Raw genomic sequence first — 27331 nt, 5'->3', positions numbered from 1 at the left:
ATAGTATTTTATGCTCATGAAATGTATGTGTGTTCCAGTAATACTTATAAACGCTCTCTTTGCCCTTTAATGTGTTGTAAGAATTGAAAGTTCTGTGTCACAGTGAACACTGCCAGCACTTCAGATAGTTGCACCATTTTTGAGTTCTGGAGCATTAACGTGGGCATGATTAATATTAATAATTGTTAATAATTGTACTGAACACTAAAGTGGAAAAATGCCAGTACTAGTAGCCATAACTGTGTAGTTACAAGATACCTGTTTCTTCCCACAGTGGGGTAGCATTTTAAGTGATGCAGGACATGGTTAATTATGTTTTGTTTGTTTTTTTTTTAATTGACCTAAATTCTGTAAAAGATGAGGAAGGAAAGATGAAGTGAAAGGAAGGCTGCCTCTTCCCTGAAGTTAGCTCCTTCTCAGCTAATCAGAACTACAGTTTGAGCACAACTCATTAACTCATGTGTAATGTGTTAACTTTGTTCATTATTAAGACTTTTTAAATAATGGCAAAACTATAACAGGTGGTTTACACTTCTTAAAAAAGAGCCATATCTTCTCCAAAGGTTTGCAGCTTACTTTATAGAATATATATATATATATATGGACTGTCTGAGTGATGCAAAATGGACAAGCAAGTGCAAAATGGTAACTTCTAAAGCAAGTTCATTATGATACTGACTCTGTATACTGGTTTTTTTTATGCTTGTCTTATTGAAAAATACTAAATATTTTCAACCGCGTAAGTTGGGATATGGAGGGATCAATAAAAAGAAAAGGAAGTGGAAACAATTGGAAAGAAGTATGTTTGAAAAAATGTTAATCTTCTGACTACATTCTCTTAATTTTCATTAGGATGTCCGAAAATACTATCCATAAATATATGTGGCATTTTCTTCGTTAGTTTCTGTGCTTTTCAAAATGTTTCCTGGTGTTTCCTTAAGGTATCCAGATGCAAAATGCACTGTTTGCATAACTGAATTATTCACTTTAAAAATTACACCTTAAAATAAAATACAGGGTTGTATCTGGTAAGCAAACCAGGTAGTTAATTCTTCCATTTTTTCTACCTTTGCATTTTTCATAATTCCCTTGTAGCTGAAGATGGTGGGGAAAAAAATTCCCATTGCATTGCCTCTGAATCATTTGATCAGAGGCACCCAAACAGAGATGATGAATTGGTTGATACCGCCATTTCTTATTTTATTAATCCCCAAGACTAGTATTATTATAATCTGATTATTGTCATGTGTATTAAATGAGTAAAAATAATTCTTAAAAAAACTTAAAAGTATCATTTCAGTATATAAAAGAAATGAGGAAATTGTAATTGTCATTGTTTAAGATACAGATTTGACAAATGTTTTAAAATTTTTCTTATCAGGTGTGTTAATGCCCATTTGCAATTTCAGGGAGGTTTGTTTTGCTAGCCTCATCAATTGTTTTTCCACATTGTAGATCCCTTCTTATAGGTCATCTTCAAGTTTGCAAGCAGTTTGAATCAGAGGATTTTTTACTTGTTCTTTCCCTTTCCTGATTTATAATTCCATCTGTGACAGTTACAGAAACTTATGTATTTGAGATTGATTAATACTTTGCAATGTTTTAAGGGTATGTAATTTCTATCCTCTTATTTGTTTTACTGTCTGGGATCTAATTAAAAAGAATACATTTTGGTTAGTTTTCCTGCTTGCCATCCTTTGGGTTTTTTCAGTGTATAGCCTGATGATGCAGCTCTTCTGCTTAGCTTTGACATAGAGATTAGACTTCCATGGCAACCATATGTCTCATTATGGAAACTAAATACACAAACACGTTTCTTTGTTTTTCTAAACAGACATGTAAAAAGGGTTCACATATAGTGCTTTTCCTCCCTCTATGTATGACAGCTTTTGTTGTATCTGAGTAATTATCTGGGATGAGATTCTTCCATGATGTGCATATTGTAGCTGCCCTTCCTTGCAGAATGCTTTGCTCTTTATATTTTCTATTGTAGTCTTCTAGTAACATGCATGAAGCGGAGCAGGTGTGTGAACTGCAAAACAAAAATGTGTTGTTTGCCTGCAGATAAGGCGTTATTTCAGATTTAGTTTGTTTCTTAGGAAGTTTTGTCCTTTGGGTTTAGAATAAACCTTTATTCTGCCTTTGTAACTGTGAGTGTGCTTTGCATACAAATTCAGGGGTGAGGTAAGCACGATTTATAGAGCCACTACACTCTGCCTGACAGTATCCAAATTCTCTCTGATGTCCCTCCAAGGCACATAACCAAGTTATGTGGGGGTTTTTTATGTGGTATAAACTGGTACCCAAGTGTGCAGTTGGGGTGAGCTGATGATGGGGCGTGCAGATGGGGTAAGCTGATGCAGTATTTTGCTGCAAACAAAAAGGATAATGTCCTTTTCTCCCTACTCCCTCATGCTTCTGCCCAGCTCTTCCAGATGTTCAGTTTTGCAAGCTCAGACAATCCATGGCCCTCTGTGGCCTCTTCAGCTTGCTTAGCCTGATAGAAAACCAGCTAAGAGGAGAGTCTACTTGTGACAGTATACTTAATCTGACATCTGAAATTCAAAGTTACAATTAGTTTTAAAACCACAATTATTTAGCCTTCTGCCTTCATTGACTATATTCTGTACTGACTTCTCTGTTCCACTGTTGACCCTGTAATATAAAATCAGCACTCAGGCGTAACTTTGGTGTGCTTTCTTGCTTGTCAGATACACCATGCTTGTAGGGTCTTGACAGGCATTAATCACACTATTTAGTTACTTCTTTGGGTAGCATAACTTTCATCCCGTATAATTTTCTAAACAAAATTGGCAGTGATTAAAAGAATTCTGTCTCCACTTGTTAGTTCAATTTGAGTACTAATCCTCTGATATTATTTCTTGTTTTTCATCAGCTGTTTACCAACGCTGTGTTCATGTTTTCACAGGCAACCGTTTGGCAGCTCACCAGATGATCTCTTGTGTAATCATCCTTCATCAGAGTCACCAAGTGATGAGGGTGCTCTTCTGGATCAGCTTTACATGGCATTAAGGAATTTTGATGGTTTAGAAGAAATCGACAGGGCTCTAGGAATACCAGAACTAGTGAGCCAGGTATACAGTGTGGGACATGGCATTTGGCATGTAGTAGTTGCTTTTAAAACGTATGTTGTCAAGGTGGAGCTGAAAAACAGGATTATAAAACACTTCCTGCAAGCTAGGATGGAGTTATATCTTTTGGTGGAAGTCTATCTAATGTGTCAGTGTCACCTGAAAAGCTTCCTTTAGCTCCAGGTTTAGCCTTCCCTCCTCTCCCCTGCCACCCTCATCTAGATCTCCTTTTTCTGACCTGCTTTTTATACAAGTAAACCGACCAAAACAAAAAAAATGGTGGTCAGAATAACACCTGTAGGGGAGAAAGGTAAGATCACAGCCAACAACAGAGTATAGGAAAGAGGAAAATAGGAATATGAAAACCTAGGAGCAGGATCAAGCCTTTTGTGAGATGGGGGCAACGATCTTTTGGATTAGCAAACCGGTAGTGTTTCATTTCACCTGTAGTTTTTGCCTGAGTTGATTAATATGTGTTAAGAGATGAGTTTCATCTGAAGCAGCTGATTTTGTTCCAAGCACTTAAACTGTGATTTTTTTTTTTTTAATTATGAGCATGCTTCCTAAACTTTGTAGCATGAAATTGTTCTGTGCTTTTTCATCCATTTTTGCCAACAGTTTTGGTGGGTTCCACTTAGTTCTTTTGGTGGGTTCCATTTAAGTCTTACATGGTGGAAAAAAAAAGTGGTAAAAATTAAAATATTCAGGGGAAAAGTTAGTTCCTGATGTTTCTAGCATAAGAATTGTATTTCCAAAATCAGCTGTACATGTTTATATGATGATTTCATATTCTCAGAGGAGCCTAGAATACCCATTTCATTTCCCAGCACTCATCAGCACCCTAAGCATACCTTCTGAACTACCTCTGCATTTTAGATATGAAATAGGACCAATGAAATTCTGCTTTGAACATGAGAAAACTATCTCCAAGTCTATTTGGTACAACACAGAACTCAGTGAGGTGTTAAGCTGGAGATACAATTTATTGGTGAACTTCAATTTTGCGGTGTGAAACTTTCATGCAGTATTACATAGGTTTTGGAATACCACTACCAGAAAATACGAATAATAGTTTATTTCAAACTAAGTGGTAAATACATTTCTATTTAATTAATACCTCAGTGGAAGCAGTTGAAGAATTTTGCAGATAAGAAAACGGTCTCATTTTAAAACATATTTTTTAAAATAGCCATTGATCATTTTATAGCAGCTTAAAGACTTTCTTTCATGAGGGCACTGAAATTTAGATTAACTTCATTTTCAAGGTCAGCATGGAATAAGCTATAAAATTATTCTGGCTAGGGCAAATATTAAGGGCATATCTAAAATGGAATTTAGAATTGTGTTACCTTATTTATGCTAATGGATAATCAGTTAGTGGAAAAGTGCCCTGAAAGAATTAGGCACTCTGTTCACACTAACTTCTGTAATAGTTTCAGGCATCTTTATTTGAGGTCATTATTTTGTTTAAGGATACTGATAAAAATCTACTTATTCATTTGTAATGTCTTTGAATTTATCTCAGATTCAATGGCAAAAATATGCTGCCGTCACTTAATTTACAGATTTTGATCTAACATTTGTCATTTCAGGTTTTTTTCATTAGTAGAGTGATACAGTGGTTGTGTTAAGAACATGAGAAAGATTGTGGGTATTTGTGTAAAAAAAAAAAAAAAAACCATAAAGAAAAAAGAGAGGAGGAATTTGTCTCCATGAACGTGTTTTGATACTCAAAAATACAGTTACGTTTATTTTTAAGTTTTATATTGAGGTAAAGCAAGCTTATGTCATTTTCTGTTTAAAAGCATTCACATCCCAAAAGGTTGTTTTTGCAGGCTGTCTGTATTAGTCTCATATAATCCTCCGAAAAGCTGTGTCCCACCAACCGTTTCTATTGTTCACGTATTTCTGCAGAGCCAAGCTGTCGACCCCGAGTCCTTCCCCAGCCAGGAGTCCAGCATCCTGATGGAGCAGAAGGCTCCAGTGTTCTCCCAGCAGTACGCGGCACAGGCTCAGATGGCGCAGGGCAGCTACGCGCCCATGCAGGACCCGAGCTTCCATGCCATGGGGCAGCGCCCGGGATACACTGCCCTGCGCATGCAGCCCCGGCCCGGCCTCCGGCCTGCCGGCATCGTGCAGAACCAGCCGAACCAGCTGCGGCTCCAGCTGCAGCACAGGCTCCAGGCACAGCAGGTACATCCCCCGTCATGCCCACTTCCACGCTGGCGCGGGCACCTCTTATAGGTGACACATATTGTCAGCTTGCTCCAAATAGACCAGATCTTGCTGAATTCCCCTTTTAAACTAAAAGCAGTAGCCACAATGAGTTTTGACAAGACAGTGCTTTGCACATTCTCATTTATGATTTTTTTTGGCATCTTTACATTATTCTTTCTGTAATACCATGCAAGAACATGACTAGTATTTAAGCCTAGGTCTCACTAAGTCTTTGAGCAAGGTTGCAGTGGTGCTTTTTGTTACTCCAGTCTTTTTCTATTTGTTGTATCTTGACTCTTCCACCAATCTAATTGCTTTTATTGCTGCCTGTTACCTACATCCTTTTTTTTCCTGTTGGCTTTGGTAGACTTTTGGGGATTGTTTTAAGTTGTTGTTTCTTGTTTCATTTTTAAATATATCGGTTCATAGTACTATAAGTGAGATATCAATGGTTTTTCTGTTGAAGGAGGAAAGATCATCTGTGCCTTCAAACATGAGGATAAGGTCTAATTTGGAGTAAACCTCAACAGTTCAGTCCCAAACTGAAAATGGACAGGAACTGTGAAGGAAGTTTGGTATAAACAGCTTAGTGCCTGTGTTAATATTTCTCTGGTGTATTATCTCCTTAAGAAATAACATTCTGTGTGTGATAATAGGACTTGAGGAGGAAAATTAGTCCCTGCTTGAATATGTAAAACTAGGTCTACAGACTAACCACTTGGGAAAGTAGATGTGTGTAACTCTGTATGTAACACCTCCCTTTTTCTCTTTCCTTCTAAAAACTTTTGGGTTTTGTTGTTGGGGTGATTTGTATTTTTTTCTTTAGAATCGGCAGCCACTGATAAATCAAATCAGCAGCGTCTCCAACATGAATCTGTCTTTGAGACCTGGAGTGCCAACACAGGTGAGAGAAATACCTTTTAAAAAAAAAAAGTCACTTTCTTTTTTTTCTTTCTTCCTCTAATATAATATAGTAGTAATGCTATACAGCAAATACATTTTCAATACAAATAATGCAGTCTGCATGATAGGAAATATTTTACTGTTTTATTTTTGAGAGTTTTTCCCATATTTACATGGGACAGGTAGTTGTTTACTAAAGATATAACTCCATTTTTAACCAAGCTTCTAATTTCCTAAAGGTGCTGGTTTTTTAATGAGCTGCTCTATTTGCAATTACAAATTGCTGCAGCCTTAAACATGCCAGTATTAATTCATTTAGTGACTCTTGCACTGTTGGAAGTCTTTCCTGACAGAAGTATTAATAGGATTATTTTCTCCTGCTTTATATTATTGTTAGTTGTGTGATGGGGGGAAAAAAGCTGGACTCTTCCAGATTGCTCTAGTGGAGATGCCTCCATTGGTGAGGTTGCCCTAGAAGGGGTTGTTGATGGGTGGCGATGGTTTTCCCTGCAGGGCCCTATCAACGCGCAGATGCTGGCACAGAGGCAGCGGGAGATCCTGAGCCAACACCTGCGGCAGCGGCAGATGCAGCAGCAGCAGCAGCAGGTGCAGCAGCGGACACTGATGATGCGAGGGCAAGGCTTGAGCATGACCCCCAGCATGGTGGCCACCGGTGGCATACCAGCAACCATGAGCAACCCACGGATCCCGCAGGCCAATGCACAGCAGTTTCCGTTTCCTCCAAACTACGGTACTGGTCCCACCCCGTCTCAGAGCATTTTGGCAGTCCTTAACTCCCCCGTGCTCCCTAGTGCTGGATCCAAGCCCTCCTCCCACAAACTCTTGCCTAACTCCCTGGGAACAGTGTGAAGCATGGGGGTTTGGACCCCTTGGGAGTCCTTAAATGCAATATAGTGCCTTTCCACTTTCCTAGCCCTAGTACCACTTATTCTCCAAGCATCACTCTTTTTTTTGACCAATAGTAGAAGTGTGTGATGTGTATGTTTGTTTATATATAGATACATACAGATAAAAGTGGGTGTGCACATGCAGACCCATATATGTGTATGTATTTGCTTGATGGACTCTGAATTTTGACTGAATTAAACAAACCAGTATATCTGATAAAAGTGCAAATGAAGAAAAAGATGTGAATAGGTATTGATGAAAACCATAAAGTAACCTGAAGCAAAACCATATGTAATTTTTTAAATTTTGTTAATGAGATATTGCTTAAATACTAGACATATTTTTCCAAAAAAGAAAAAAGTTCTTCATGTGTACATTATAATGTAAAATTAACAACTAATTATTGAATTTAAATAATATAAATTAGTTTTAGATAAGGCATTCCACTCCCTGTCCTTAAACCTGTGTAAATATACTATTTAATACCATTTTCTTTGTATGTTTCACAAAGCTGTGTACCACTTTGTTCTGGGGGTGCATGGGGCAGTTACCTCCATACAGTTATTGTTATACAGCTTCTTTATTTATACCTATTGCATAAGTTATACTGTAATTATATTAAATAGTATGTTATGTGAAAGTTCTGCTGCTATAACCAATTATGCCCATCCAATTCTAAATTTGGTATCTACTCTTAGTGATCTGTTATCCTTTATGCCAGTTTCTAAAAGTAATAATATTTCATAGTATTACTTTCACTCCATGTATTTGTAACTGCTTAATGAAAAAGAAGAGATGTTATTGACATTTTCTGATATACCAAAAATACAGAGAAGTTAAGTCACACCAATGAATATAAGAATAATTTCATAATACCTTATTCTTACCCCCTCATTGAGCAGCTTGTTTATGTTCAGTATGCTATTTATAATGAACTTAAACAAGACTAAAGTGACTTGGTTTATAACAAAATTTCTGCACGCAATTGGCATTTTACAGCCTTAATTAGGTTTTCTTTGCATCTAGATGATTTTTTGATTTTACAGAATCATTAAATGCTTGCACAAAATGGCACTGCCTGTTTTTGCAGGGACACAGAAACAGAGATTCCGAGGTTTTAGGAGTTTTAGAAAAAATTGGAAATTATAGCCTAACTGTTAAAAGGTGGTACCATGCAGTCAACGGGTCGTGCATAACTTTCACCAAAATGGATTTACAGACAAAAGCAATATGTTTTATTTGTTGTTCTGAATGCAGTTGTGGGGAAGCGGGGTGGGGAGTCACCAGTGTTTTTCTTTCAGTCTGTAGAGAGGAGAGACCACTTGTGTGACTGGGACAGGCAGGTAGCCAACATGCCTACACAAAACAATTTTTTTAAGGTTATACATATAGTATTAGTTGATGATGTTTTACTTTAAATCTAAATCCCACATTAAGATACAAGGTTATAGGTTCCAGGTGATATAAATAGGACTGTGTGAAGGCATATCAACAGGTATGAGCTCTTGGCATGTTTTAACTCTGAATGTACAGTGGGTAAATTTCTTGTTTTCTTCTTCAGGTATAAGTCAACAACCCGATCCAGGCTTCACAGGGGCCACCACTCCTCAGAGTCCACTAATGTCACCAAGACTGGCTCACTCTCAAAGCCCCATGATTCAACAGTCTCAGGCTAATCCTGCCTATCAGTCCTCTACGGAGATGAATGGGTGGGCACAAGGGAATATGGGTGGTAACAGGTAAATCCAGAACAAAACCAAAATGAACACACAGAGTAATGGGGTCATTTACAGTCTACACTTATTTATGGGCTTGTTTTATGTAATTGTTAGTGTGTTTGTTGTTAACTATTTATCCTAAAAGAGATTTCTTTTCAATTTGGCTTGGCGAATTGGTTTAAACTCTGCCTTCCTACAAGGCGAAGTGAGTGCATAGCTAAAAGACCTATATCCACGCAATGCATTGCTTCGTCTGTGGTAACTGATCAAACACTCTGTGTCCTTAAGAAGCACCTCTGCTGCACAGTGAACTCCATCCCCTAACGTTTGTGTGGATGCATTTCTTCTGCATACAGTGTTCATGTTCTGTTCCCACACTGCTTTCCACATGGCTGCGTCAGCTGAGCCAGAGCCTATGCGTTCCCTACTGCTCTGGAATTGCGGTGACTGGATTATCACCTCCCACTTTAAATGCTGGAGCGTAACTAGGTTCAGCCCATTAGTGCTTGCACATACTGGAGGTCAGCATATAATTTAATTCCCTGACAGCATCGTAGCATGCCTCATGCATGCAGTCACCTTTTCAGTTGAGGCCCCCGCCCCAGCTGGTATAGCTCTAATGATCAGTCTGTCCAAATCGAATGGGCTGGATGTTGAAGACTATCGGTAGGCAGCAGTGAGCTTCCAGATGGCAGTGATCTTTGCCTTTCATTGGAAGACGGAAGGAAGTATCAGGTACAGCCTGTATCACTTAACACTGGGGTGCACGCAGCTGTCTCTAGCACAGTGCTTTTGTCATCCTGAAGTTCTCAGGCTGTTCTTATTGTCCTAGCCCAGTGACAAATCTTTTCCTCACCAGTTGACAAAGATTTAATAAACCCAAAACACCAGTATTTTATTGATGAGGCTGATCCAAATGAAGTACCCCTTAAAGCAGCTGATATATGTCTTATCCTCATCCTTGTCCATGCCCCATCCTCACTGTCTTCCTGAAGCATCTGCAGGAGGCATAGCTGCCACTGTCGTGGCTTCTGCCAAAAATGGCACAGGGGCAGCTTGATAAGACTAGTGGTTGGCTTTGTAAAACTGCAGCTCTACAGCAGAGGCATGTCAAATGTGTTTACACAAGCCACTGAGTATTCACAATGATCTGTAGTGTACTATTTCAGCCATCCAGATAACAACTTAAAAATGGGGTTAGGTGGCCTGAAAAGACATGGAATTGGAAGGAAGAGAATGGTGGGATTTTCAGAGTTTGGTCCTGTGCCCGGAATGCTGTTGCACTCTACCAAGTCTCACAGTTCACAGCAATAGCCTAATGGAGTACCCAAGTGCAAGGTTGAGTGCTAACCCTGAAAGATTTCCTCAGCTGTAGGAGCTGTGGGAGCAGTGCTTCACAGGGCAGTAAAAGTTAGCCATGGATACAGAGGTGGTTACCGTGTGCCATCTGACACACAGCAGCCCTTCCACAGTCTTTCAGGCTAATGCAGATCCTCTAAACTGACACATTGTCATTCACATTCCTTCATTGACTGTTGGATTATGCTTGAAGAGTAGAAAAGACTGGTATGTAAACAGCAAAGTGCATTTTAGGAAATGTAAAGAAGTCTCTAATATAACTTCCAACATAACGAGAAGGAAGATACTATCCAGAAGGCACTTGACTGAATAAAATGTGGGATGAGATCTTCCACAGTTACTCCTCCTTAAGTTGTTCAGAAAGGCCTTAAAGGAACACAGAGGATAATTGTCTTAGACTTTATGTTGTTTCTTTACGGTGCCACGTTTTCAAAATCTGATGGTAAGATTTAGTAAATAAATTTCTGCACAATCGCATGTCTATATTTGTGAGCCCACTTCCCCATAATTGTATGTGCAAATCTGGTATTCATATATGCAAGTAGATTATTTTGCAAAAAAGAATGTTTATTAGACTAGCTCTAATTTCAGCTCAACACTCCTGTCCTGTGCTAACACTGGAGGGAAAAAAAACTTTTCCTTTCCCTCCAAAAATTACTTTAAAATACAGACAAAGCACATTTAGACAGCTAATTGGCTGTTACTGCATGTGCATAACAGATTTGTGCTCTGCCATAGTTTCGCACGCAAAGGCATGAATTTTTGTGCACAGACATGGGACCTTAAAGTTTGAAAATCTATTCCATAGACATTAATGCAGCTGCGAACTAGTTTTTCCTTTGAAGTTGGAATAAATGGCAGTATATACAAATTCTATCTTAAAATATATTAAAAAGAAAACAGTTACTTAGTGGCTTCGGCATTCTAAGTCTGACACATTGCTTTTTCCATTCCTTGCTGTAGCATGTTTTCACAACAGTCCCCACCACATTTTGGGCAGCAAGCAAGCACCAGCATGTACAACAATAACATGAACATCAGTGTATCCATGGCAACCAACACAAGTGGTATGAACAACATGAACCAGATGACAGGGCAGATCAGCATGACCTCAGCGACCTCTGTGCCTACATCAGGGTTGTCCTCCATGGGTCCTGAGCAGGTGAGAATTTAAGGATGTGAGATGACAGCTAGAGGATTTGCTTTGATTTTCGGTAGTTTTTCAGCTCCACTGTGTTTGGCTGTAACTGCTGTAAGCCATTATGTTTCTTTTACTAGTTTTCTTGAGAAATTACAATGTTAAAAGGGCTTTGGTTTTAGCTCTGCACTCGAATAACCAAGGTGACCAATGAGGTAGAGAGCACTTTTTGCATCTAAATTTCCTATTTTGACCTAGCACCACTGTAGCCAACATATGTAGTTGCTCCCAAACTTCTGCGGAAAGTGCCTGCTGATCTAGCTCCTGTTCTTGGTAGGTAAGTTTCCATAGCACAGTTGCAGTTGCTTGTTTTTCCAGCAGTGGAGGCGAGCACTGAATGGCAGGCAGCTGTTTCCTAGAGAAAAAAGTGAAAGATGCTGTCATGGGCAGGGTGTGGAAGATGCTTCAACTGCCACAGTGTAGTACCAGACAGTAAATAGGCAATCAGCTTCAAGAACTAACTGTCTGGCAACTTCACAAATACAAAATCCAGATTTTTGGTAATGTGGTGCGTATAAAATAGGTTGCTGACTCAATAGATAAGTAACCTGTTCTTTTCTGCCAAGAGAATGTTTACAGACTCTCTGTTATTTGAGACTGCTACTCAGGGTATCTGAAATAAGAAAAAATAACATTTCTGTTTGTTAATCTGCAATTAAGCTCACACAGTACATTAATAAGTATTTGACAAACAAATCCTCTTAATTAACAGGTTCAGGTGTTTGTTTCAAAGCTGAACTCCAATTTGTTCAAAACACAGTCTTGAAATTATGGAATTTTCTTAGAAATATTGGCAGGAAAGCACCTCTTGTGTCTTTGGGCAGCATCTCCTGCTATGGCAGACAATATCATAAACCTTTTTTCTGATACCATAATGTTCCAGTTTAAAGCTGATTATATTAATGGGTTGTTAATGTATGTCCTTCTTCCAGCCTAAATTTGATAACAGAGTATTTACTTTTCCAATATTGTCCTTTACCTTAAATAGCTCTTTTCTTGTATTTTAGAAAGATTCTATCAACATAATTGGGGTTTTTTTGGTTGATTGGAGATAGTTGGATTATTTTGGTTTGGGTTTCTTGAGATTTTTCTTGCAAGACAAAAAAGCCACAGTTTTTCAGCCTATTAGGCTTTAAATTTCCTTTCCTTTTCTGCACCTGTTCTGGTTTGAATCAGTCTTTCCTAAACACCAGAACCATGTGCATAACACTAGTTGTTCCCCGTTTCTCTTGGAATACTCTGACAGATATAGCTGCAGATCACATTTGTCTTTTACAGCTGTTACATACTGGTGAAAGTCATTTTGATACTCCCAAATCTGTCACCTTCTCTGATATTCCCAGTTGCTAAGCCCAGTTGTAGCAGACTTATTTTATTATTATTAGTTCCCAAGTGCATACAGTTGCACAAATTTAATGTAGTAAAACAATAGTAAAATGAAAAAAAGAAAAGAGTGGAGATTTAAAGGTGATGACCCCTTCTGATTTCTCAGGATACCTATGCGGCATAATTTTTCCTAAGAACCTGAATTGAGAAACTGCATTGCATAAAGAGATCTGGTTTTATTTTGAAAATTTCCATGCAGGCTACTGTTTCCACGGGCACAGCTGTCGCACTGCTTTTCCTTCCTGTTACACTACAAGATCTTGTTTCAAGATAACATTTATCTAACTTCCAGTAAGCTGAATAGGCTGAGGGGTTTTTATTCATCTCAACATTTGTTTTCAGCCCATCAGTCCCTTTTGTGGATCTACTTTAAACTCCATTGTTGTAACCGCCTTCTAGAAGTATGAACAGAGTAACCAGAGACAGCTTGTAATCCAGTCCATGAGTTACCTTGATTCTGTTGGTGACAATGTCACACTGAAGCCCTTATGATATCCCCGAATTCTCCTCAGCACATCCTACATAGATGAAACCTCTGTTCTTTGTTCCCAAATAGAGTTCATTTAAGCAAAGTGCCATGGCTCGTACTGTAACAGTAACCTGTTTTCCTTCTGATTTACCACCCCAGCACTGTATCATCTGCAGGCAAATGTTTTGTGCTTTATCTAGGTCAGAGGTGGCCAACTGACAGCTGAGGGGCCACTTCTGGGCCATGAGACAGTACTTTTTAGTCCTCAGGAATGTTTGCTATGCTGCTTTACATTTCCTTTCCTGAGAGACATGAATAGCTAAAAATCTATATTTGAATACTAATATTGACACTTTTGTTTTTTCTGTTTTCAGTGCATAGGGTTTTTTGACTATTTGACATCTTTATTTAGCAATTTACCTAGACTGTGCTGGACTTTTTCTTGTCACTGGTGGTTTTCAAAATGACTGTGTTTTCTGTAATTCTACTGACTGTTGCCATTTCATTCACTCATTGGGGTTTTCTTATGCTGTCACCTACACTTCTGTTTATTTATTCAATGTCATTTTTTGTTCCATAATACATAATTTGAACTTCACATTGTCTGTTTCTAACCACAGTGAGTAACAGTGATCACACTGCAAATGTATTCTTGCTTTTGAAAAAACTCAACACTGTTATTAGATAGTTGTGGAAGATGTATTACCTAATAGTAAAAAGCTGTGCCTGAACTTATTTACCTGGTAAGAAGCAGGTATATTACCTTTGGTACTAAACAGGTTTGGTTGACTCTGTCTCCTCTCTCATTGTGGCACTATGCTGTATGATACAGATGTATCCAGAGCTCAGAAATACTAAATTAGATGTTTATATGCTCATACTTGTGTATCTCCACCTTCTCTTGTTTACTGTCTGGGCTCCCAGCATCACCAAATAAAAAGATTACATTCAAAATGGGCTTGTTATTTATGATACTTAGAGGCTTTTTATGTATTTGAGGAATGAGACCTTGTCTCATTATCATCTTCTCTCTTATAGTTACATTAAAGCTCTTCAGGCTGCTCTTAACTAGCATTTCTTCTAGGAGGCTGCTACTAGGAATGCTGAAGTGCTAGCTGCCAGTTCTGCAGGTTCCAAAACAGGACAGAATGCCAGCTTCCCCAGGCATCAAGAAAGTAAACCTTCTGGTGTTCCACCATTTGCACATCTTACTTTGTCCTTGACTTCATGACAGTACTCTCCAGGCCAAAATTATAATGGCATCTAAGAAGAGTTATCTTCTTAGATATCTTCTGATTTTGTTTAGCATACTGGATGAAAGGAGCTCATACAGGAGGAATGGTAGGAAACTTTTCTTGTTAGACACCTTGTATATAATTCTGCTTTATTAACAGGAGGCTGTATTAATACACTTTATTGCTAAGGAATTGTAAACATCTTCAGTCTTGTTTTAGTCAGATTTCACATCTGATAACACCACTTGACTTGTCTTCAGGAAATTATAAAACTCCTTACATTTCTCTGTCCTTCCCCATACTTTTTTGATTTTTATTACAGTCAGAAAAGTTAATGTGTGAATATGGGGTGTTTTAAAGTCTTCTGAAGCAAATGTATTCATATAACAAAATAGTACTATATTTCAGGATTCTTGCATCATCATTAGCAAAGAGATTCCGTTAACAGGAACTTCACAGGAACTTTGCTACTTTTGTAGTATGCAGCCTGGAACCACCGTCCTTTTCTATGCCTGTCCTAAGTGCCATGAGGCAAATCATGCAGCCATCTTTTTGTTCAAAAACTGCTGTTGATTCAATATACAATTAATTTATTTCTGCTTTTGATTTTTACCTCCCTTTGTCTACTGAAAAATCGGAAAAGGCATTTGTACTTGTGCATTCTGTTGAACGCTGATCAATATCAGAAAACACTTTCCAAACGTGGATTTTGTTGCTTAGTCAAATGCATGTAGATAAACCTGCAAAACTGCCTACTTTCTTTCTGAATGAATGAAAGAATGAATGAATGAAATAACGTGGTTCTCTTCCATCCTGATTTAAATTTTCACATTCAGGTTTAAAAATCTGCTCACTCATACTAAGGAGGAGGAAGGAAGGATCACTAGGAGGCTTGCAGCACTTAATCAGTTTCTTCAGAGTTGAAATTCCTATGGCAAAAATATTTTAAATTTTTAACCTTACCCATTGAATTGTAGTCTTGTCTCTGGCAGCATTTGAAACTCCTTCTTTAGGTGGTTGCATGTGATTGCATCTAGCTTTGCACCGTTTTTCAAAATGAAAAGCGAGAGAAACAACAGTCGAGGACCTGAAATGAGAAGACTTTGGTGTGGTAAATTCAAGACAGTCTTCCTCAATGAGAGAAGACTGAGACAGGACTTCATCAATGTTTATAAGTATCTGAAGGGAGGGTGTCAAGAGGATGGAGCCAGGGTCATCTTGGCAGTGCCAAGTAATAGGACAAGAGACAACAGGCCTCAGGAAGTTACACCTGAATATGAGGAAGAACTTCTTTACTGTGCAGGTGATCATGCATTGGAAGGGATTGGCCCAGAGATGTTGTGGAGTCTCCCTCACTGGAGATATTCAGGAACCATCTGGACACAAGCCTGTGCCATGTGCTCTTGGATGACCCTGCTTGAGCAGGGAGGTTGGAGCAGATGACCCACTGTGGTCCCTTCCAGCTTTACTCATTCTGTGATTTCTTGATTCCCCCCATGCTGCAGCAGGTTGCTGTAGCTGAAGTGAGGTAGAGCACAGGCAGAATCTCCTCTCCTTGGCAACACAAGTCTCCTAAAGGGCAGGTGACAGAGAAAACATCTTTTTCCTTCTAGCAAAATCTGGAGGGTCACTGTTATCGCATCCATCTACTCTGAGGGAAGTAGCAGCGAACCAAATCAGCAAAGACTGTGGAACATGTTTCTCTCCCCGTAAAACTTCTAAGGAAAGCTGTTTTTTTCTAATATTTCAGAACCTTGCTGTAGGGCTCTGTTATGTATTTTATACCAGTTCCTACATGGTGAGATGAATCCTTTGACTAAGAAAGCAAAGCTGTAAATTTGGCAAACCACTCTTTTCCACATAACTAAGCATGACAGACGCTTTGGTTGTGCAGAAATGCACAGCTTCAATTCTTTCCCGTGACTGTGTTCAGAAAATTGTGGAGACCATCCCTTTAGGAAAGCATGCCATTGCACGTTTTCCCTTTTAATGCTTTCTCCCATTGCTTACAAACAGAAAAGTGTCATTAAAACTAAGTCAATAGTTTGTATAATTTAGCCTACATGTTATCTCATCAGGCTTTGAAAAAATTGTGTGGTGGCTTGCAAGCAGCAAAGCCTTGTGTTATTGAGGTTAGGAAAGTAGTTACATGTTTCTGCTTTCAGAATTTTCATAGCAGGGATGTCCTCTTCAGATAACACTGACCTAATTTATGGAGCCTGCTTTGTAAAACATGCACAAGGGTCATAGTATCAGGAATGAAATCTTTGTTGTTGACTGTGAAGCAGAATAATATGAGTCAAATACATGCTGTGCAAGGAGGATGCTTAGCTGTACAGTCACTTCCCTGACTTCAGCATCATCTCAGAAGTAGGTGTTGGTATATGCAAGTAGTGTAGTGGTTTATAATGCTTCTTTTTAACTCCCAGCCCTCCTCCCACTGTATTTTTTAATTCATTCTCCTTAATATCTTGTTACCAATAGGTTAATGATCCTGCTATGAGGGGAGGCAATCTTTTTCCTAACCAGCTGCCTGGAATGGATATGATAAAGCAGGACGGAGATGCAGCACGGGTAAGAAATGGCCCACAGAGGCAACAGAACGATGAATATGCTGTGGGCTGGAATGGATACGGTATCTCTTTCTTTGCAGGGTTACAAGTGCCCGGGGAAATATTAATTAACCTGAGGGAGCCGGTTGCATCACGGGCACAGGGAGGGAGGGAGTCGTGGCGGCGGTGAAGCGGTGCGGGGCAGGCGCCATCTAGCTGCAGCTGTCGCCTCTGCCCCCACTCCTCCCAGGCCTTCCCGGTCAGGGGCCTGGTAGGGTTTTCTGCTTTTAGAGAAAAGAAATTGGAATAATAGGGGAAATTAGGAAGATATGTCTGAAAAGTTATCAACATGAATGAAAGTGAAGAATGTGAAAGTATTAAGGTGGAAGTAGCCATACATGTGTTTTGTTGTATCCCTGTCTTTTTTGTGTGCGCACGTATTTAAAACGTCCCTTTCCACACCTTCATGGTTCATGTAAACATACAAGGGTCTGTCTTCAAGAGTGGGGGATCTCTGCATAAAGAGTCTCATTTGCAACTATTTTTTGGTCACTTTGATGATTAATAAAATGATGCAGAGTGTTCTGCTCTAGTAGAAGCTGTCATATACCAAGGTGTTTCTAGAGAATCATGGAATGGTTTGGGTTGGAAGGGACCTTAAAGATACCCAGTTCCAACTTCCTGCCGTAGCCAGGGACACCTTCCATTAGACCGGGTTGCTAAGAGCCCCATCCAACACTGAACACTCCCAGGGATGGGGCATCCATAACTTCTCTGGGCAACCTGTTCCAGTGTCTCACCGCCCTCACAGTAAAGAATTTCTTCCTAATATCTAATCGAAACCTACTCTCAGTTTTAAGGCATTTGCCCTTGTCCAGTCACTACGTACCCCTGTAAAAAGTCCCTCTCCAGGTCTCTTGTAGGCCCCTTCAGGTACTGTGAGGCTGATAGAAGGTTTCCTACTTAGTGCATCCCTTAACAAGTTAAATTTCATGTGCTAAAAGAAGCCCAGTTGTCAGAGAAGAAAATACGCAGGTACCACTGCGGAAAGAAAGGGAATAAGGCTGTTGAGGCAGAAGCAGACTAAAGGAGGAGGTAGATTTTAAATAATGGTTGAAGGCAGAAGGAAAATAGAGTGGATGTGACAGAAAGGGTGTAAGAGAGGATGGAGAGAATTCACAGTGCCGGTGGAAAGAAATAAGTGGCATTACTTTAGGCAGGGAATCTCTGGGGTGTAAAGTTAAAACAATGGAGTCAGTGCTGTGATAATAAGATGGACAGTAGCCATGCATGACAGCAGTTTTGTCTCACCTGAAGAAAAGGAACTTCTTAAAACCTTGAATTATTTTGTAAAGGTACATTGGACTGCACTCCGTGATTTTACTTTTTTTCTACTAATGTACCTCTGACTGTCAATGAAAATGTAGATGATTTATATACACTATAAATACCTTCTACTAAAACTTTGAACTGTAATAGAGGTTAAATAGCTACTTTTTTCATGCGACTGAGCTACAAAATACTCCTGTGTAACTTTGTTTTAATAAAGTTCAAGCTCTGTAATTAGAAAACTGAGAAGAGAATCAATGTGCAATTTTTGCAGTGCACAATTTTTTCCAAGTTGCTGGCACAGTGGAAGTGTTTATTTAGCATCTTTCTAGAGATACTGAATGCTAAATGTCCTCCTCAAAAATAAGGACATCTTTGTATTTTCACTTGTGTTTCCCACTTTATCTTCAAAAACCACTGACAGGGTCCCTGAGATGGCTCTCAACATCTTAGAAAGAGGAGTTAAAGTTTAGTTTGTCCATATTAGTCGGGGCATGAGGGATGTGAGTGCAGTGTCTTTGTGCTGTGATGAAGAAAGGAAGAGCCAGGATCAAGACTCACTCTGCTGCCCATAGCTGGTTGCCCTAAGTAGCTCCAGCTGCTCCAGCTGGGCTGGGAATAGTGGATGTACAAAACATAGGACCTTGCTTTCCTGAATTGCAGGATAGTTCATGACGCTGACTTTGTCAATAAAGATACATTTCTAGGCCTTGTGTGAATGCAGAGGAAAATGTGGTGAAGTCAAAAGCAGGGTGTAGGCAGCTTCCAGAAGGCAGCCTAGCAGCAGGCACATGGACAGACGAGAAAGCTGCCTACCACCAGCACTGTCCCTGAGCAAATGGGGCCTTCCTCATGCATGGCCTCTTCACTGCCAGTGTCACAGGCTACAAGTGAAAAGCAACCCCAGGGGAGGAGGAAAATGGGTTTTGGCTGGATTGACTCTCTGACCTGACTGGCCACAGCATCCCATGGGAGCAGGCGTTTGCAAGGGAAGACAGAGAGGCACAGATTACAGACTCTAGAAGGGACAGTCTTAAAACAACTGTGAAAACCACATCCTCAGGGTTTTTTTTAAATAAGAATGTACAAGATAATCAACTCAGCTGAAACCAGTTTGTACTGTATTTCTGTAAAGACCTTGCAAGGGTATTAAGTATAAGGTAAAGTACATCTCTAGGGATCAGTAGCTGAAGCTTTTTTACTTTTTTATTCCCTTTTTCTTTATTATGCATCTTGGAAGGAAAAGTGAACTAAGGCCGTTGTTTCCTTTGAGGGTGATGCAGCAGTAACACATAGAGATTTTGCACATATTCCAAGAACAAGACTTCTCTTAAATCCTATTGCCGTGCCTTTAGTTGGAGTTTACAAGACGGACATGATCCTGAGTTGTTACAATATCCATGATAATTAGAGTGAATTAAGGACCTAAGAATGCAGTGAAATTAAACCTCTACTGGTATCACTGGAATTTAATAGCAGGTCACAGTTGTATCTGTGTACACAAAGGATAGTTTAGCTTTATAAGTTCCAATTAAATTTCAGGTTTAAAGTATTACACTAAGTATGGTTGACAGTGGGTGTTGCACTCCAGCATCCCAAATCTCATTGACCTATCCATCTTCACCACCTGAGCAGGAAGAATTAATTCGTTTTCTTCCCCCGTTTCTCTTTTTCCTTTTCTTTTTTTTTTTTTCTTTTTCAGAAATATTGCTGACCCTAAGGGTGGTTTGGTTGCTCCTTTCTTCAGCTGACTGGGCTTATGGCCCCACATCCTTACCAGTTTGAAGAGCTGCGTCTGTTTGTCGTGTCCCAGCTGAGCTGCCAGCACCGGTGGCGGCCGCCTGCTGCCGACAGGACTCAGCCCTGCCTTCCCGAGGGGAGCCGGGTGGTCGTTGCCGAAGAGCAGCCTCTTCTTTGACAGTCTGAAGCTAGCGTACAGACAGTTGCTCAGTCTGTTCACTGCATTCACCTTAGTGCAACTTAGATCTCTCCTGCAAAGTAAATGTTGACAGGCAATTTTCATAAACCATGTCAGATTGAATGTATTTAAATGTATGTATTTAAGGAAAAACGACCATGCTCTTGTTCTGTTTCTGTTTAGTTCTAGACCTTGGGGGTTTTTTTGCTTTGTTTTCCCTGGCTTACTCAGTCTGGTGCAAAGGATTCAGTTCTGTCTGAAAACTGGTGTTTTAGACTAAGGCCTGCATTTTGGGGCGGAGAGGAGGCATGGAAGAGGGCGTAGAAGCAACGTTTGGTACATACAGAGACCTTCAACGAGTGTGTTCCACTGACAAGTCAAAGATCAACTGATGCAGAAAACTATACAGACCAATTTTGAATGGGGTTGAAGTTGTAAAACAGATGAAAATTACCCTGTGAGAGGGCTGTTTATAAGGGGCGTTTTGGTTGGGTTTTGTGGTAGTGTTTATAATGCAAGTCATGAATTCAAACATACAAGTGGGTTACATTTTCATTTAATTAAATTCCTAACAATCAGCGAATCCTGATATTTTTTTTTTTAACCTGACTCTCCTGACCTCTGACATCTTCCTCTTCTTTCTAATAGAATAAAAGAACAGGTTACTCCGTTATTTCCCTAGGTGTGTTTCCAGCAATTTGGACAACCAGTTACTGGATGTTGAACAGCAAAGTTCAATGGTAATGCATGTACTGATTATGGTAGTGGCAGAATTGGTGCATAATATCTAAGATACCTGCTTTAAAGCATGATAATTTCTGGTTCCCATCCCCTTAGCTGGGAAAATAACAATTCCTGTAATACCTATAGCAGATATCACTACAGACTTCACCACTATTGTGTGTTTCTGATTATTTTAAAGCAGTGTGAACTACGAGGACGTTTTGTAAGGTACATAAAATCCAGTTTATATGTAAACAAGCAATAATTTAAGTTGAAAACTTAAGTGTTTTACTTGTATAATTTTTGTGAGATATACATGTTGTGAAGTTGATTCCAAATGAGGTACTTCAGTATTAAATTAGATATCTTCTTAGCCGTGTGTGTCTCCTGGAAAAGTGTTTTGTAAAGAATCACAATGCCTTGATTAGACCTAATTTGTAGGCTTGAGACTTCTTATTTTCTAAACCTTGTGATTCTGCTCATAATATCATTTAACTAACCTATATTATATGCAGCCACTGTAGGAACCAATTCTTGATTTTTGTACGTTTATATCCTTTCGTAACAAATCTTAGAAAAACTGTTACTAAACAGGCCACTGTTAAGGCATGTTGGTTTTTTTCCTTGCCCACTGTGGTTGGAATAATCTTTTCTTATACTGACATCAGTTTCTGAGGACTTGAAATATTAAGAAATTGATGGATTTGACCTCTGTTTTCTTTCTGCTGACTCCTAATTGTCATGGTTTAGGAATGGTACTTCCCAATTTAGTGCTCCCACTGAGACTCTCCAAACCATGCTCATAGCTCGGATGGGAGGCACAGAAGGTAAAGATCATGGGTTGAGATAAGAACAATTTACTGGAAACAGCAATGAGATAAGAAACAGTAACAGCAACAGTACTAATGACAGAGGGTACAAGAAAGAGGCGAACTTATCACGTGGAGAATAGACAATACCGACTGCTCCCTCCACCACACTACGCTGACCCAGAAGAGAGCCCTTCTCCCTGGAAGGGACCCCCTTCCTCCACCCTGCCAATGACATGAGGTGGTATAGGGTCCTAGCCATGCCCTCCCCTGGCTACTGCAAAAATTAACCCTGCCCTGGCCGGAACCAGGACACTGATCCACAAACTTTCTAACCTGAACACAAATTTTTTGATGTAATGTAAAATGCAATGTGTTTTATAATATCTCATCAGCCTTGCCTTTTGGGAGTGAAAGGTTTGTTCTGTTGCTGTTTAATTTGTTCTGGTATTCAGGTGGGAGTTCAAATAAAATAGCAGCTATTTTATGTTGAAGAAAATATGATAAAGGCTGTTTCTGTGTTTGTCCCTAAGGAGGGCAGTGTCACCATTCTGGAGAAACAACATTTTTTCAGCTGCCACTGTTCTGTTACCAAACCAAACAGAATATTTAGTCAGCTGAACCATCCTCTGACCTGCTGATGGGAAACCAAAGTAACCATCAGCCCTAAACTCCACAGCCTCATTACTATAACATTGGTGTTAAACTTGCATTATATATCTGACAAAAAATATTTATATAAGAAGTATATAAATTTGAAGAAATTAACTTCATCCACCACTAAGTGTAAATGGGTTTTAAAATAATTTTTTTTCTATTCCATTCTTTTTCAGTTCTTAACTGTAACCTCTGCAGATAGATTATTCTTTTTCACAGTGGACAAAATAGTTTAAATTTGTCCTGTTTCACAACAGAGCTGCAAATGCTTATCTGTAGTGATTATGATACTTCATCATCCATTGCCATTTTGAAAGAAAGGAGATTGTACCTATCGCTTTGGCTCTGTTTGGGTTCATTGTGACTTTTGTCGTCTTCTAAGTAATGAAAGAGAAAAGTGAGTGAAGAAATCTTCTGATCATATTGATCACTATAGAAACAAAAAAGCCAAATCAATTCCCTTCATTATCAGTATTTTTCATCCTGTATACAGTAAATTTGTTGGAGAAAGTACTTGGATTTTGTTTGACAGAACAATTTATCAGTGTTCTACTTACATTACTAAATGTGAAAGGCGCATAATGTGAAAAATAAGCATATGTACATGGTCATGCGACCTGTTTAAGTGTTCATGTAATGTGGTAAGTTTAAAAAGTGAAGTGAGCTGTTTTGCTACAAGGAATTAATTTGTACTCGATCCTTAAAATATTGTCCCACACCGGTATCCCTTTGGGCCTGTATTAATTAAAAGCAATGTTTTTGCAGTTTATACAATACATTTTTTAATCTTTGTTTAAAAGCGAAATTCATATGGGCTTAACAGATTAAATGGGTGGCACAGCTCCACTTGCAGAACCCAAAGATACACAATCAGTTTTGAAATGCAACTTAAGCCATTAATTGTTGGTGTGAATTTAAAAGTTTTCTAGTATTTGTATGGTAGTATGCTGCCTAAGAGCAAAAGCATTCTCTGCACAAAAGAAAATTTACTGTAGTGGCTTTGATTTTAATTAGAATTTTCTCCCTGGTGTTTCTTTGTAGACTAAAACAAAATCTTTTAAGTTTCTTACTACAGGTAAAAGCTATGTGCAAGAACCTCAAAATGCTAAAATCTAGCATAATGCCTTAGATCTGTTTTTAAGTCTTGTATATTCCTACATAGCTGTCTGATGTATTATATTTGTATAGTGAATTGTGTACAATTTTGGAATAAGTGCATCATCACTTAATCTTTATGTTGTTCAATAGAGATGATGGACACATTACTTCAAACATTTACTGTCATTTAATTTTTTTCCCTTTATGTCATTTGTGGGTTTTATTTGTACAGTTCATCATGAAGTTGCATCTGAGATGTGTGTATATGAAAAGATTATACAAGGGTAAAATTAAGCAATATATAAACTATGGTTCTTCAGGAGAAAGCTTACAGTGTTTCAGGTTGTGATTTATTTTCAAAACGGAGTTGACTCTGAACATCACTTTGTTCACCTGCATTGATGTTTGTATTTCTAGTGTTAGCAGTTTATGCAAAGGTAGATATATTCAGAGAAATTTTAAATACATTTATGCAAGTTAATATTGCTTTGCTGATGCTATTTGCTTATTTGATGTTAAATAATGCTATTGTAAATAAAGAATTCTGTTGTTATTGCATCATTTAATAAATTTTAATGCCTTCGGGTTTTACATGGCTTTAGAGATTTCAACGTGTTTCTGTGGTGTCTTTATTTGTTCATAGAAGGGTATAAGATGTGGCACTAAAGCATTGAAGGGTGTAGACAGATCAGTAGGTTCTAAAAAGGCAGCAGGCTTTGTTAAAGGCTTTTTTATATTCCAGCTAGTTGTTACTTGCAAATCCTTTCATCTTTATAGTGCTACATTAACTGAAAATGTTAATCTCGTGGTTTAATGTGAGAACAGTTCATTATGAGTACTTTTTTATATTAGTCAGGATGAAATGGGCATCTTTCACGACAGTGTCAGCAGAGGCAGACCTCAAATGATGGGAAGTGGGACTGAGTAGAGTTATATGATCTTGTTCTTGCTATGCCAAATGGTGAATTTAAGACAGTTGAAAATGTTTGATTGGTCAGTTAAAAAAAAAAAAAAATTAAGGAACTACAAGGATTGGTTATCAGAATGACCTTATGCTGTCTCTGGGAAATGAATGAGGCAGAAAAGCTATTTACATTAAAAATTTTAGAAGCTAAAGTTATTCTAAAGACCTTCAAATACTGGTAACCTTTCACCGTTCCTACCAAAACAAGGCTTATCCTGCAGTTCTCTTGGCTTCAGCAAAATTATGGTAGTCTTTGGATATAAGGAAAATAATGCCACATTAAAGAAAGCAAAGAAGGAGGATGTTTCTTCCCAGTGTGAGGTCAGAAGCAAGTAGAGAAAACATCTGTCTAGTAAGAGGGAAAATGTTTCCAATCAGAACCTTACCTTTAGACATTATTATAATTTATTAATATTTAAAAAAAAAAAGATACAACAGTTTTAGCAAGACTCCTGGCATCAAAATGTGACAAGCTAATGATGAGCTCTGATGTAACTGACTTTATGAAAGAGAAGTACTGCCTTTTGCTTTCTGGATCAGGTTTTGTTGACAGAGACCAGTACATGTGACATAAGGACCTGACATCATGGCAAAAGAGACAGAAAGCGATGCTGCCTTTTGAAGGTCCTTTTCATGGTAAACTGCAGACTAGACTTTTCACAGAGATGCCCGGAGATTTTGCATTATTCCCCAGCTTGTTTCTCACTGCTTATGGTTCTCCATGTGTCACTCCCAGTATAAAAGGAGGGCTGTGTGTCATGCTGTGCTTGGGCTCAGGCCATGTCAAAGGAATAGAGCAGCCTGTGGTATCTGCCCTCAGCCTTGGTTCTTGGACTATGAAGTGCAGAGGTAGAGATGCCAAGTACTTGACAGCCTCTTGACCAAACTCACACCCCATCCCCTGAAACAGTAATCACAGTGAAACCTTCATGATAAATTAGTTCTTGTACTGAAGAAAGCGGAACCAAAGGGCAGCCCTGAGTGCTTCTGTTGGCCTTGGGCATATAATGGGTATATATGACTTGCATCATCTTACCTTTTTGAAATCCCTGCTGGAACTTCAGCTGAGGGTTATCTGTAGGCTTCAGCAGCGTGGGGGGGCTGCTGAATCCCAGCTTTTAATACAGGTCAGTCCAGAGTCCCACTAAGAGTTCCTACTCTTTAACTGGCTAAAAGAGGGAAGAACAATTACAAATTGATGAAGTCCTTAAAAGAGGTAGGTCAGGAAAGGTCCAAGTTGGAATTACAGTATGAATGAACCTCCAGACCCTTCACCATCCTCATGGCCCTCCTTTGGACACTCTCTAATAGCTTAATGCCTTTTTTATACTGTGGTGCCCAAAATGCACACAGTATTCAAGGTGAGGGTGCACCAGTGCAGAGTGGAGTGGAACAACCACCTCCTTTGACCAGCTGATGATGCTGTGTTTAATGCACACTGGGACACAGTTGGCCCTTCTGGCTGCCAGGGCACTCCTGACTCACATTCACCTTGCCATCGACCAGGACCAGGGCCCCCAGGTTGCCTTCTGCAGCACTGCTTTTCAGTTTCTCATTCCCTGGTCTATACACACAACCAGGGTTGTTCCATCCCAGGTGCAGAATCCAGCACTTGCCTTTGTTAAACTTTATACACTTGGTGATTGCCCATCTCTCTAACTTGTTGAGGTCTCTCTGCAGGGCCTCTCTGCCCTCAAGGGAGTCAAAGGCTCCTCCTAATTTAGTGTCATCAGGAAATTTACTTAAATTCCTTCTAGTCCTGCATCCAGGTCATTACTGAAGATGTTGAAGAGCACTGAGCCAAGGATGGAGCCCTGTGGAACCCCACTAGTGACCAAACACCAACCTGAAGTTAACCCATTCACTGTAACTCTATGTGCCTGACCTGTGAGCCAGTTGCTCACCCATCACATAACACAGTTTTCAGCTGTATGCCAGACATTTTGTCCAGAAGACTACTGTGAGAAACAGTATCAAAAGCTTTGCTGAAGTCCAAAATTATTACATCTACTGGCTTTGCTAGATTAACCAGGTGGGTTACCCTGTCGTAGAAGGAAATCAATGAAACTGCTCCAACTTCTGTGTTGTGCCCAGGAATTTCTCCCTAGGAGATGTTCCTAAGATAGTGCAGGAGAGGTGGGATAACTCTTCTATTGCTTAAAAAATGTCTCTCATCCAAGTTTCAGGCTATACTTCACTTTATCACTTCATACTACAACTACTCAAGATACTGGAAGGACCCACGGTGATCCTGACTGGAGTACTTTATTCAGCTCCCTGCAAACTGTGGGCAAAGTTTCTTTGAGAAATGAGAACAACAGATATTCCTGCCCTTGCTCGTGGTCACTCAGTGGCCTGCCCCACCAAAGGGAAAAGGATTGCATCTCTATGACAGGATTGGTTTGCTGCAAATTTTACACTGACTTCCCCAACCTTTTCTTGTGCAGTATTTTTCAGTTAACTGTCTATCCTCAGTGTACTTGGAATGGGGTGAGAGCAATGGATTGCTTTAGTGAAGTCACAGAATTAATTGTAACATCATTAAAATGCTGATATACCTAAAAATACAACTAGTACTGGAAAAGGAAAGCTGAAACACTTTAATGTGTTTTCCCATTTTTTAATAGTCCATCAGCAGAGCTAGTTGCCCTTCTGCTCCCTGTGCTCTCTTACAGCCATAGCAATAAACTGTGTCTGCTCTGACCTGATCTAAATTGCAATTCAGGTTATTTCCATCTGGTGCCATCGCTGGGATTCCCATGTCCATGCCGCAGGTGGTTGTCAGTGTAAGTGCT

The 27331-nt window shown here is 39.3% G+C and overlaps 1 protein-coding gene across 9 annotated transcripts in view; it reads left to right on the top strand.

Moving 5' to 3' along the window:
- Window positions 1-24183, top strand: part of NCOA2 (nuclear receptor coactivator 2) — a 185948-nt gene extending 161765 nt beyond the window's left edge. For 8 of the 9 annotated variants that reach the window (XM_027725421.2, XM_027725424.2, XM_027725423.2 and 5 more), the window contains 8 exons: window positions 2930-3095; window positions 5007-5285; window positions 6136-6213; window positions 6726-6963; window positions 8683-8860; window positions 11162-11360; window positions 16971-17060; window positions 20070-20438. In XM_027725421.2, the coding sequence (XP_027581222.1) occupies window positions 2930-3095; window positions 5007-5285; window positions 6136-6213; window positions 6726-6963; window positions 8683-8860; window positions 11162-11360; window positions 16971-17060; window positions 20070-20081 (1240 nt within the window). In that variant the 3' untranslated portion in view covers window positions 20082-20438. Of the gene's footprint in view, window positions 1-2929; window positions 3096-5006; window positions 5286-6135; window positions 6214-6725; window positions 6964-8682; window positions 8861-11161; window positions 11361-16970; window positions 17061-20069 lie in introns of all 9 variants that reach the window. The other variant, XM_027725418.2, reaches the window with a different exon arrangement.
- The last annotated feature ends 3148 nt before the right edge of the window (window positions 24184-27331 follow it).

Source organism: Pipra filicauda, unplaced genomic scaffold, assembly GCF_003945595.2.
Source record: "Pipra filicauda isolate LSUMZ 115617 unplaced genomic scaffold, ASM394559v2 scaffold177_size2800117_pilon, whole genome shotgun sequence".
Lineage (NCBI taxonomy): Eukaryota > Metazoa > Chordata > Aves > Passeriformes > Pipridae > Pipra > Pipra filicauda.
Note: the sequence above shows the minus strand (reverse complement) of the source record. Positions and strands in the feature narration are given on the sequence as shown.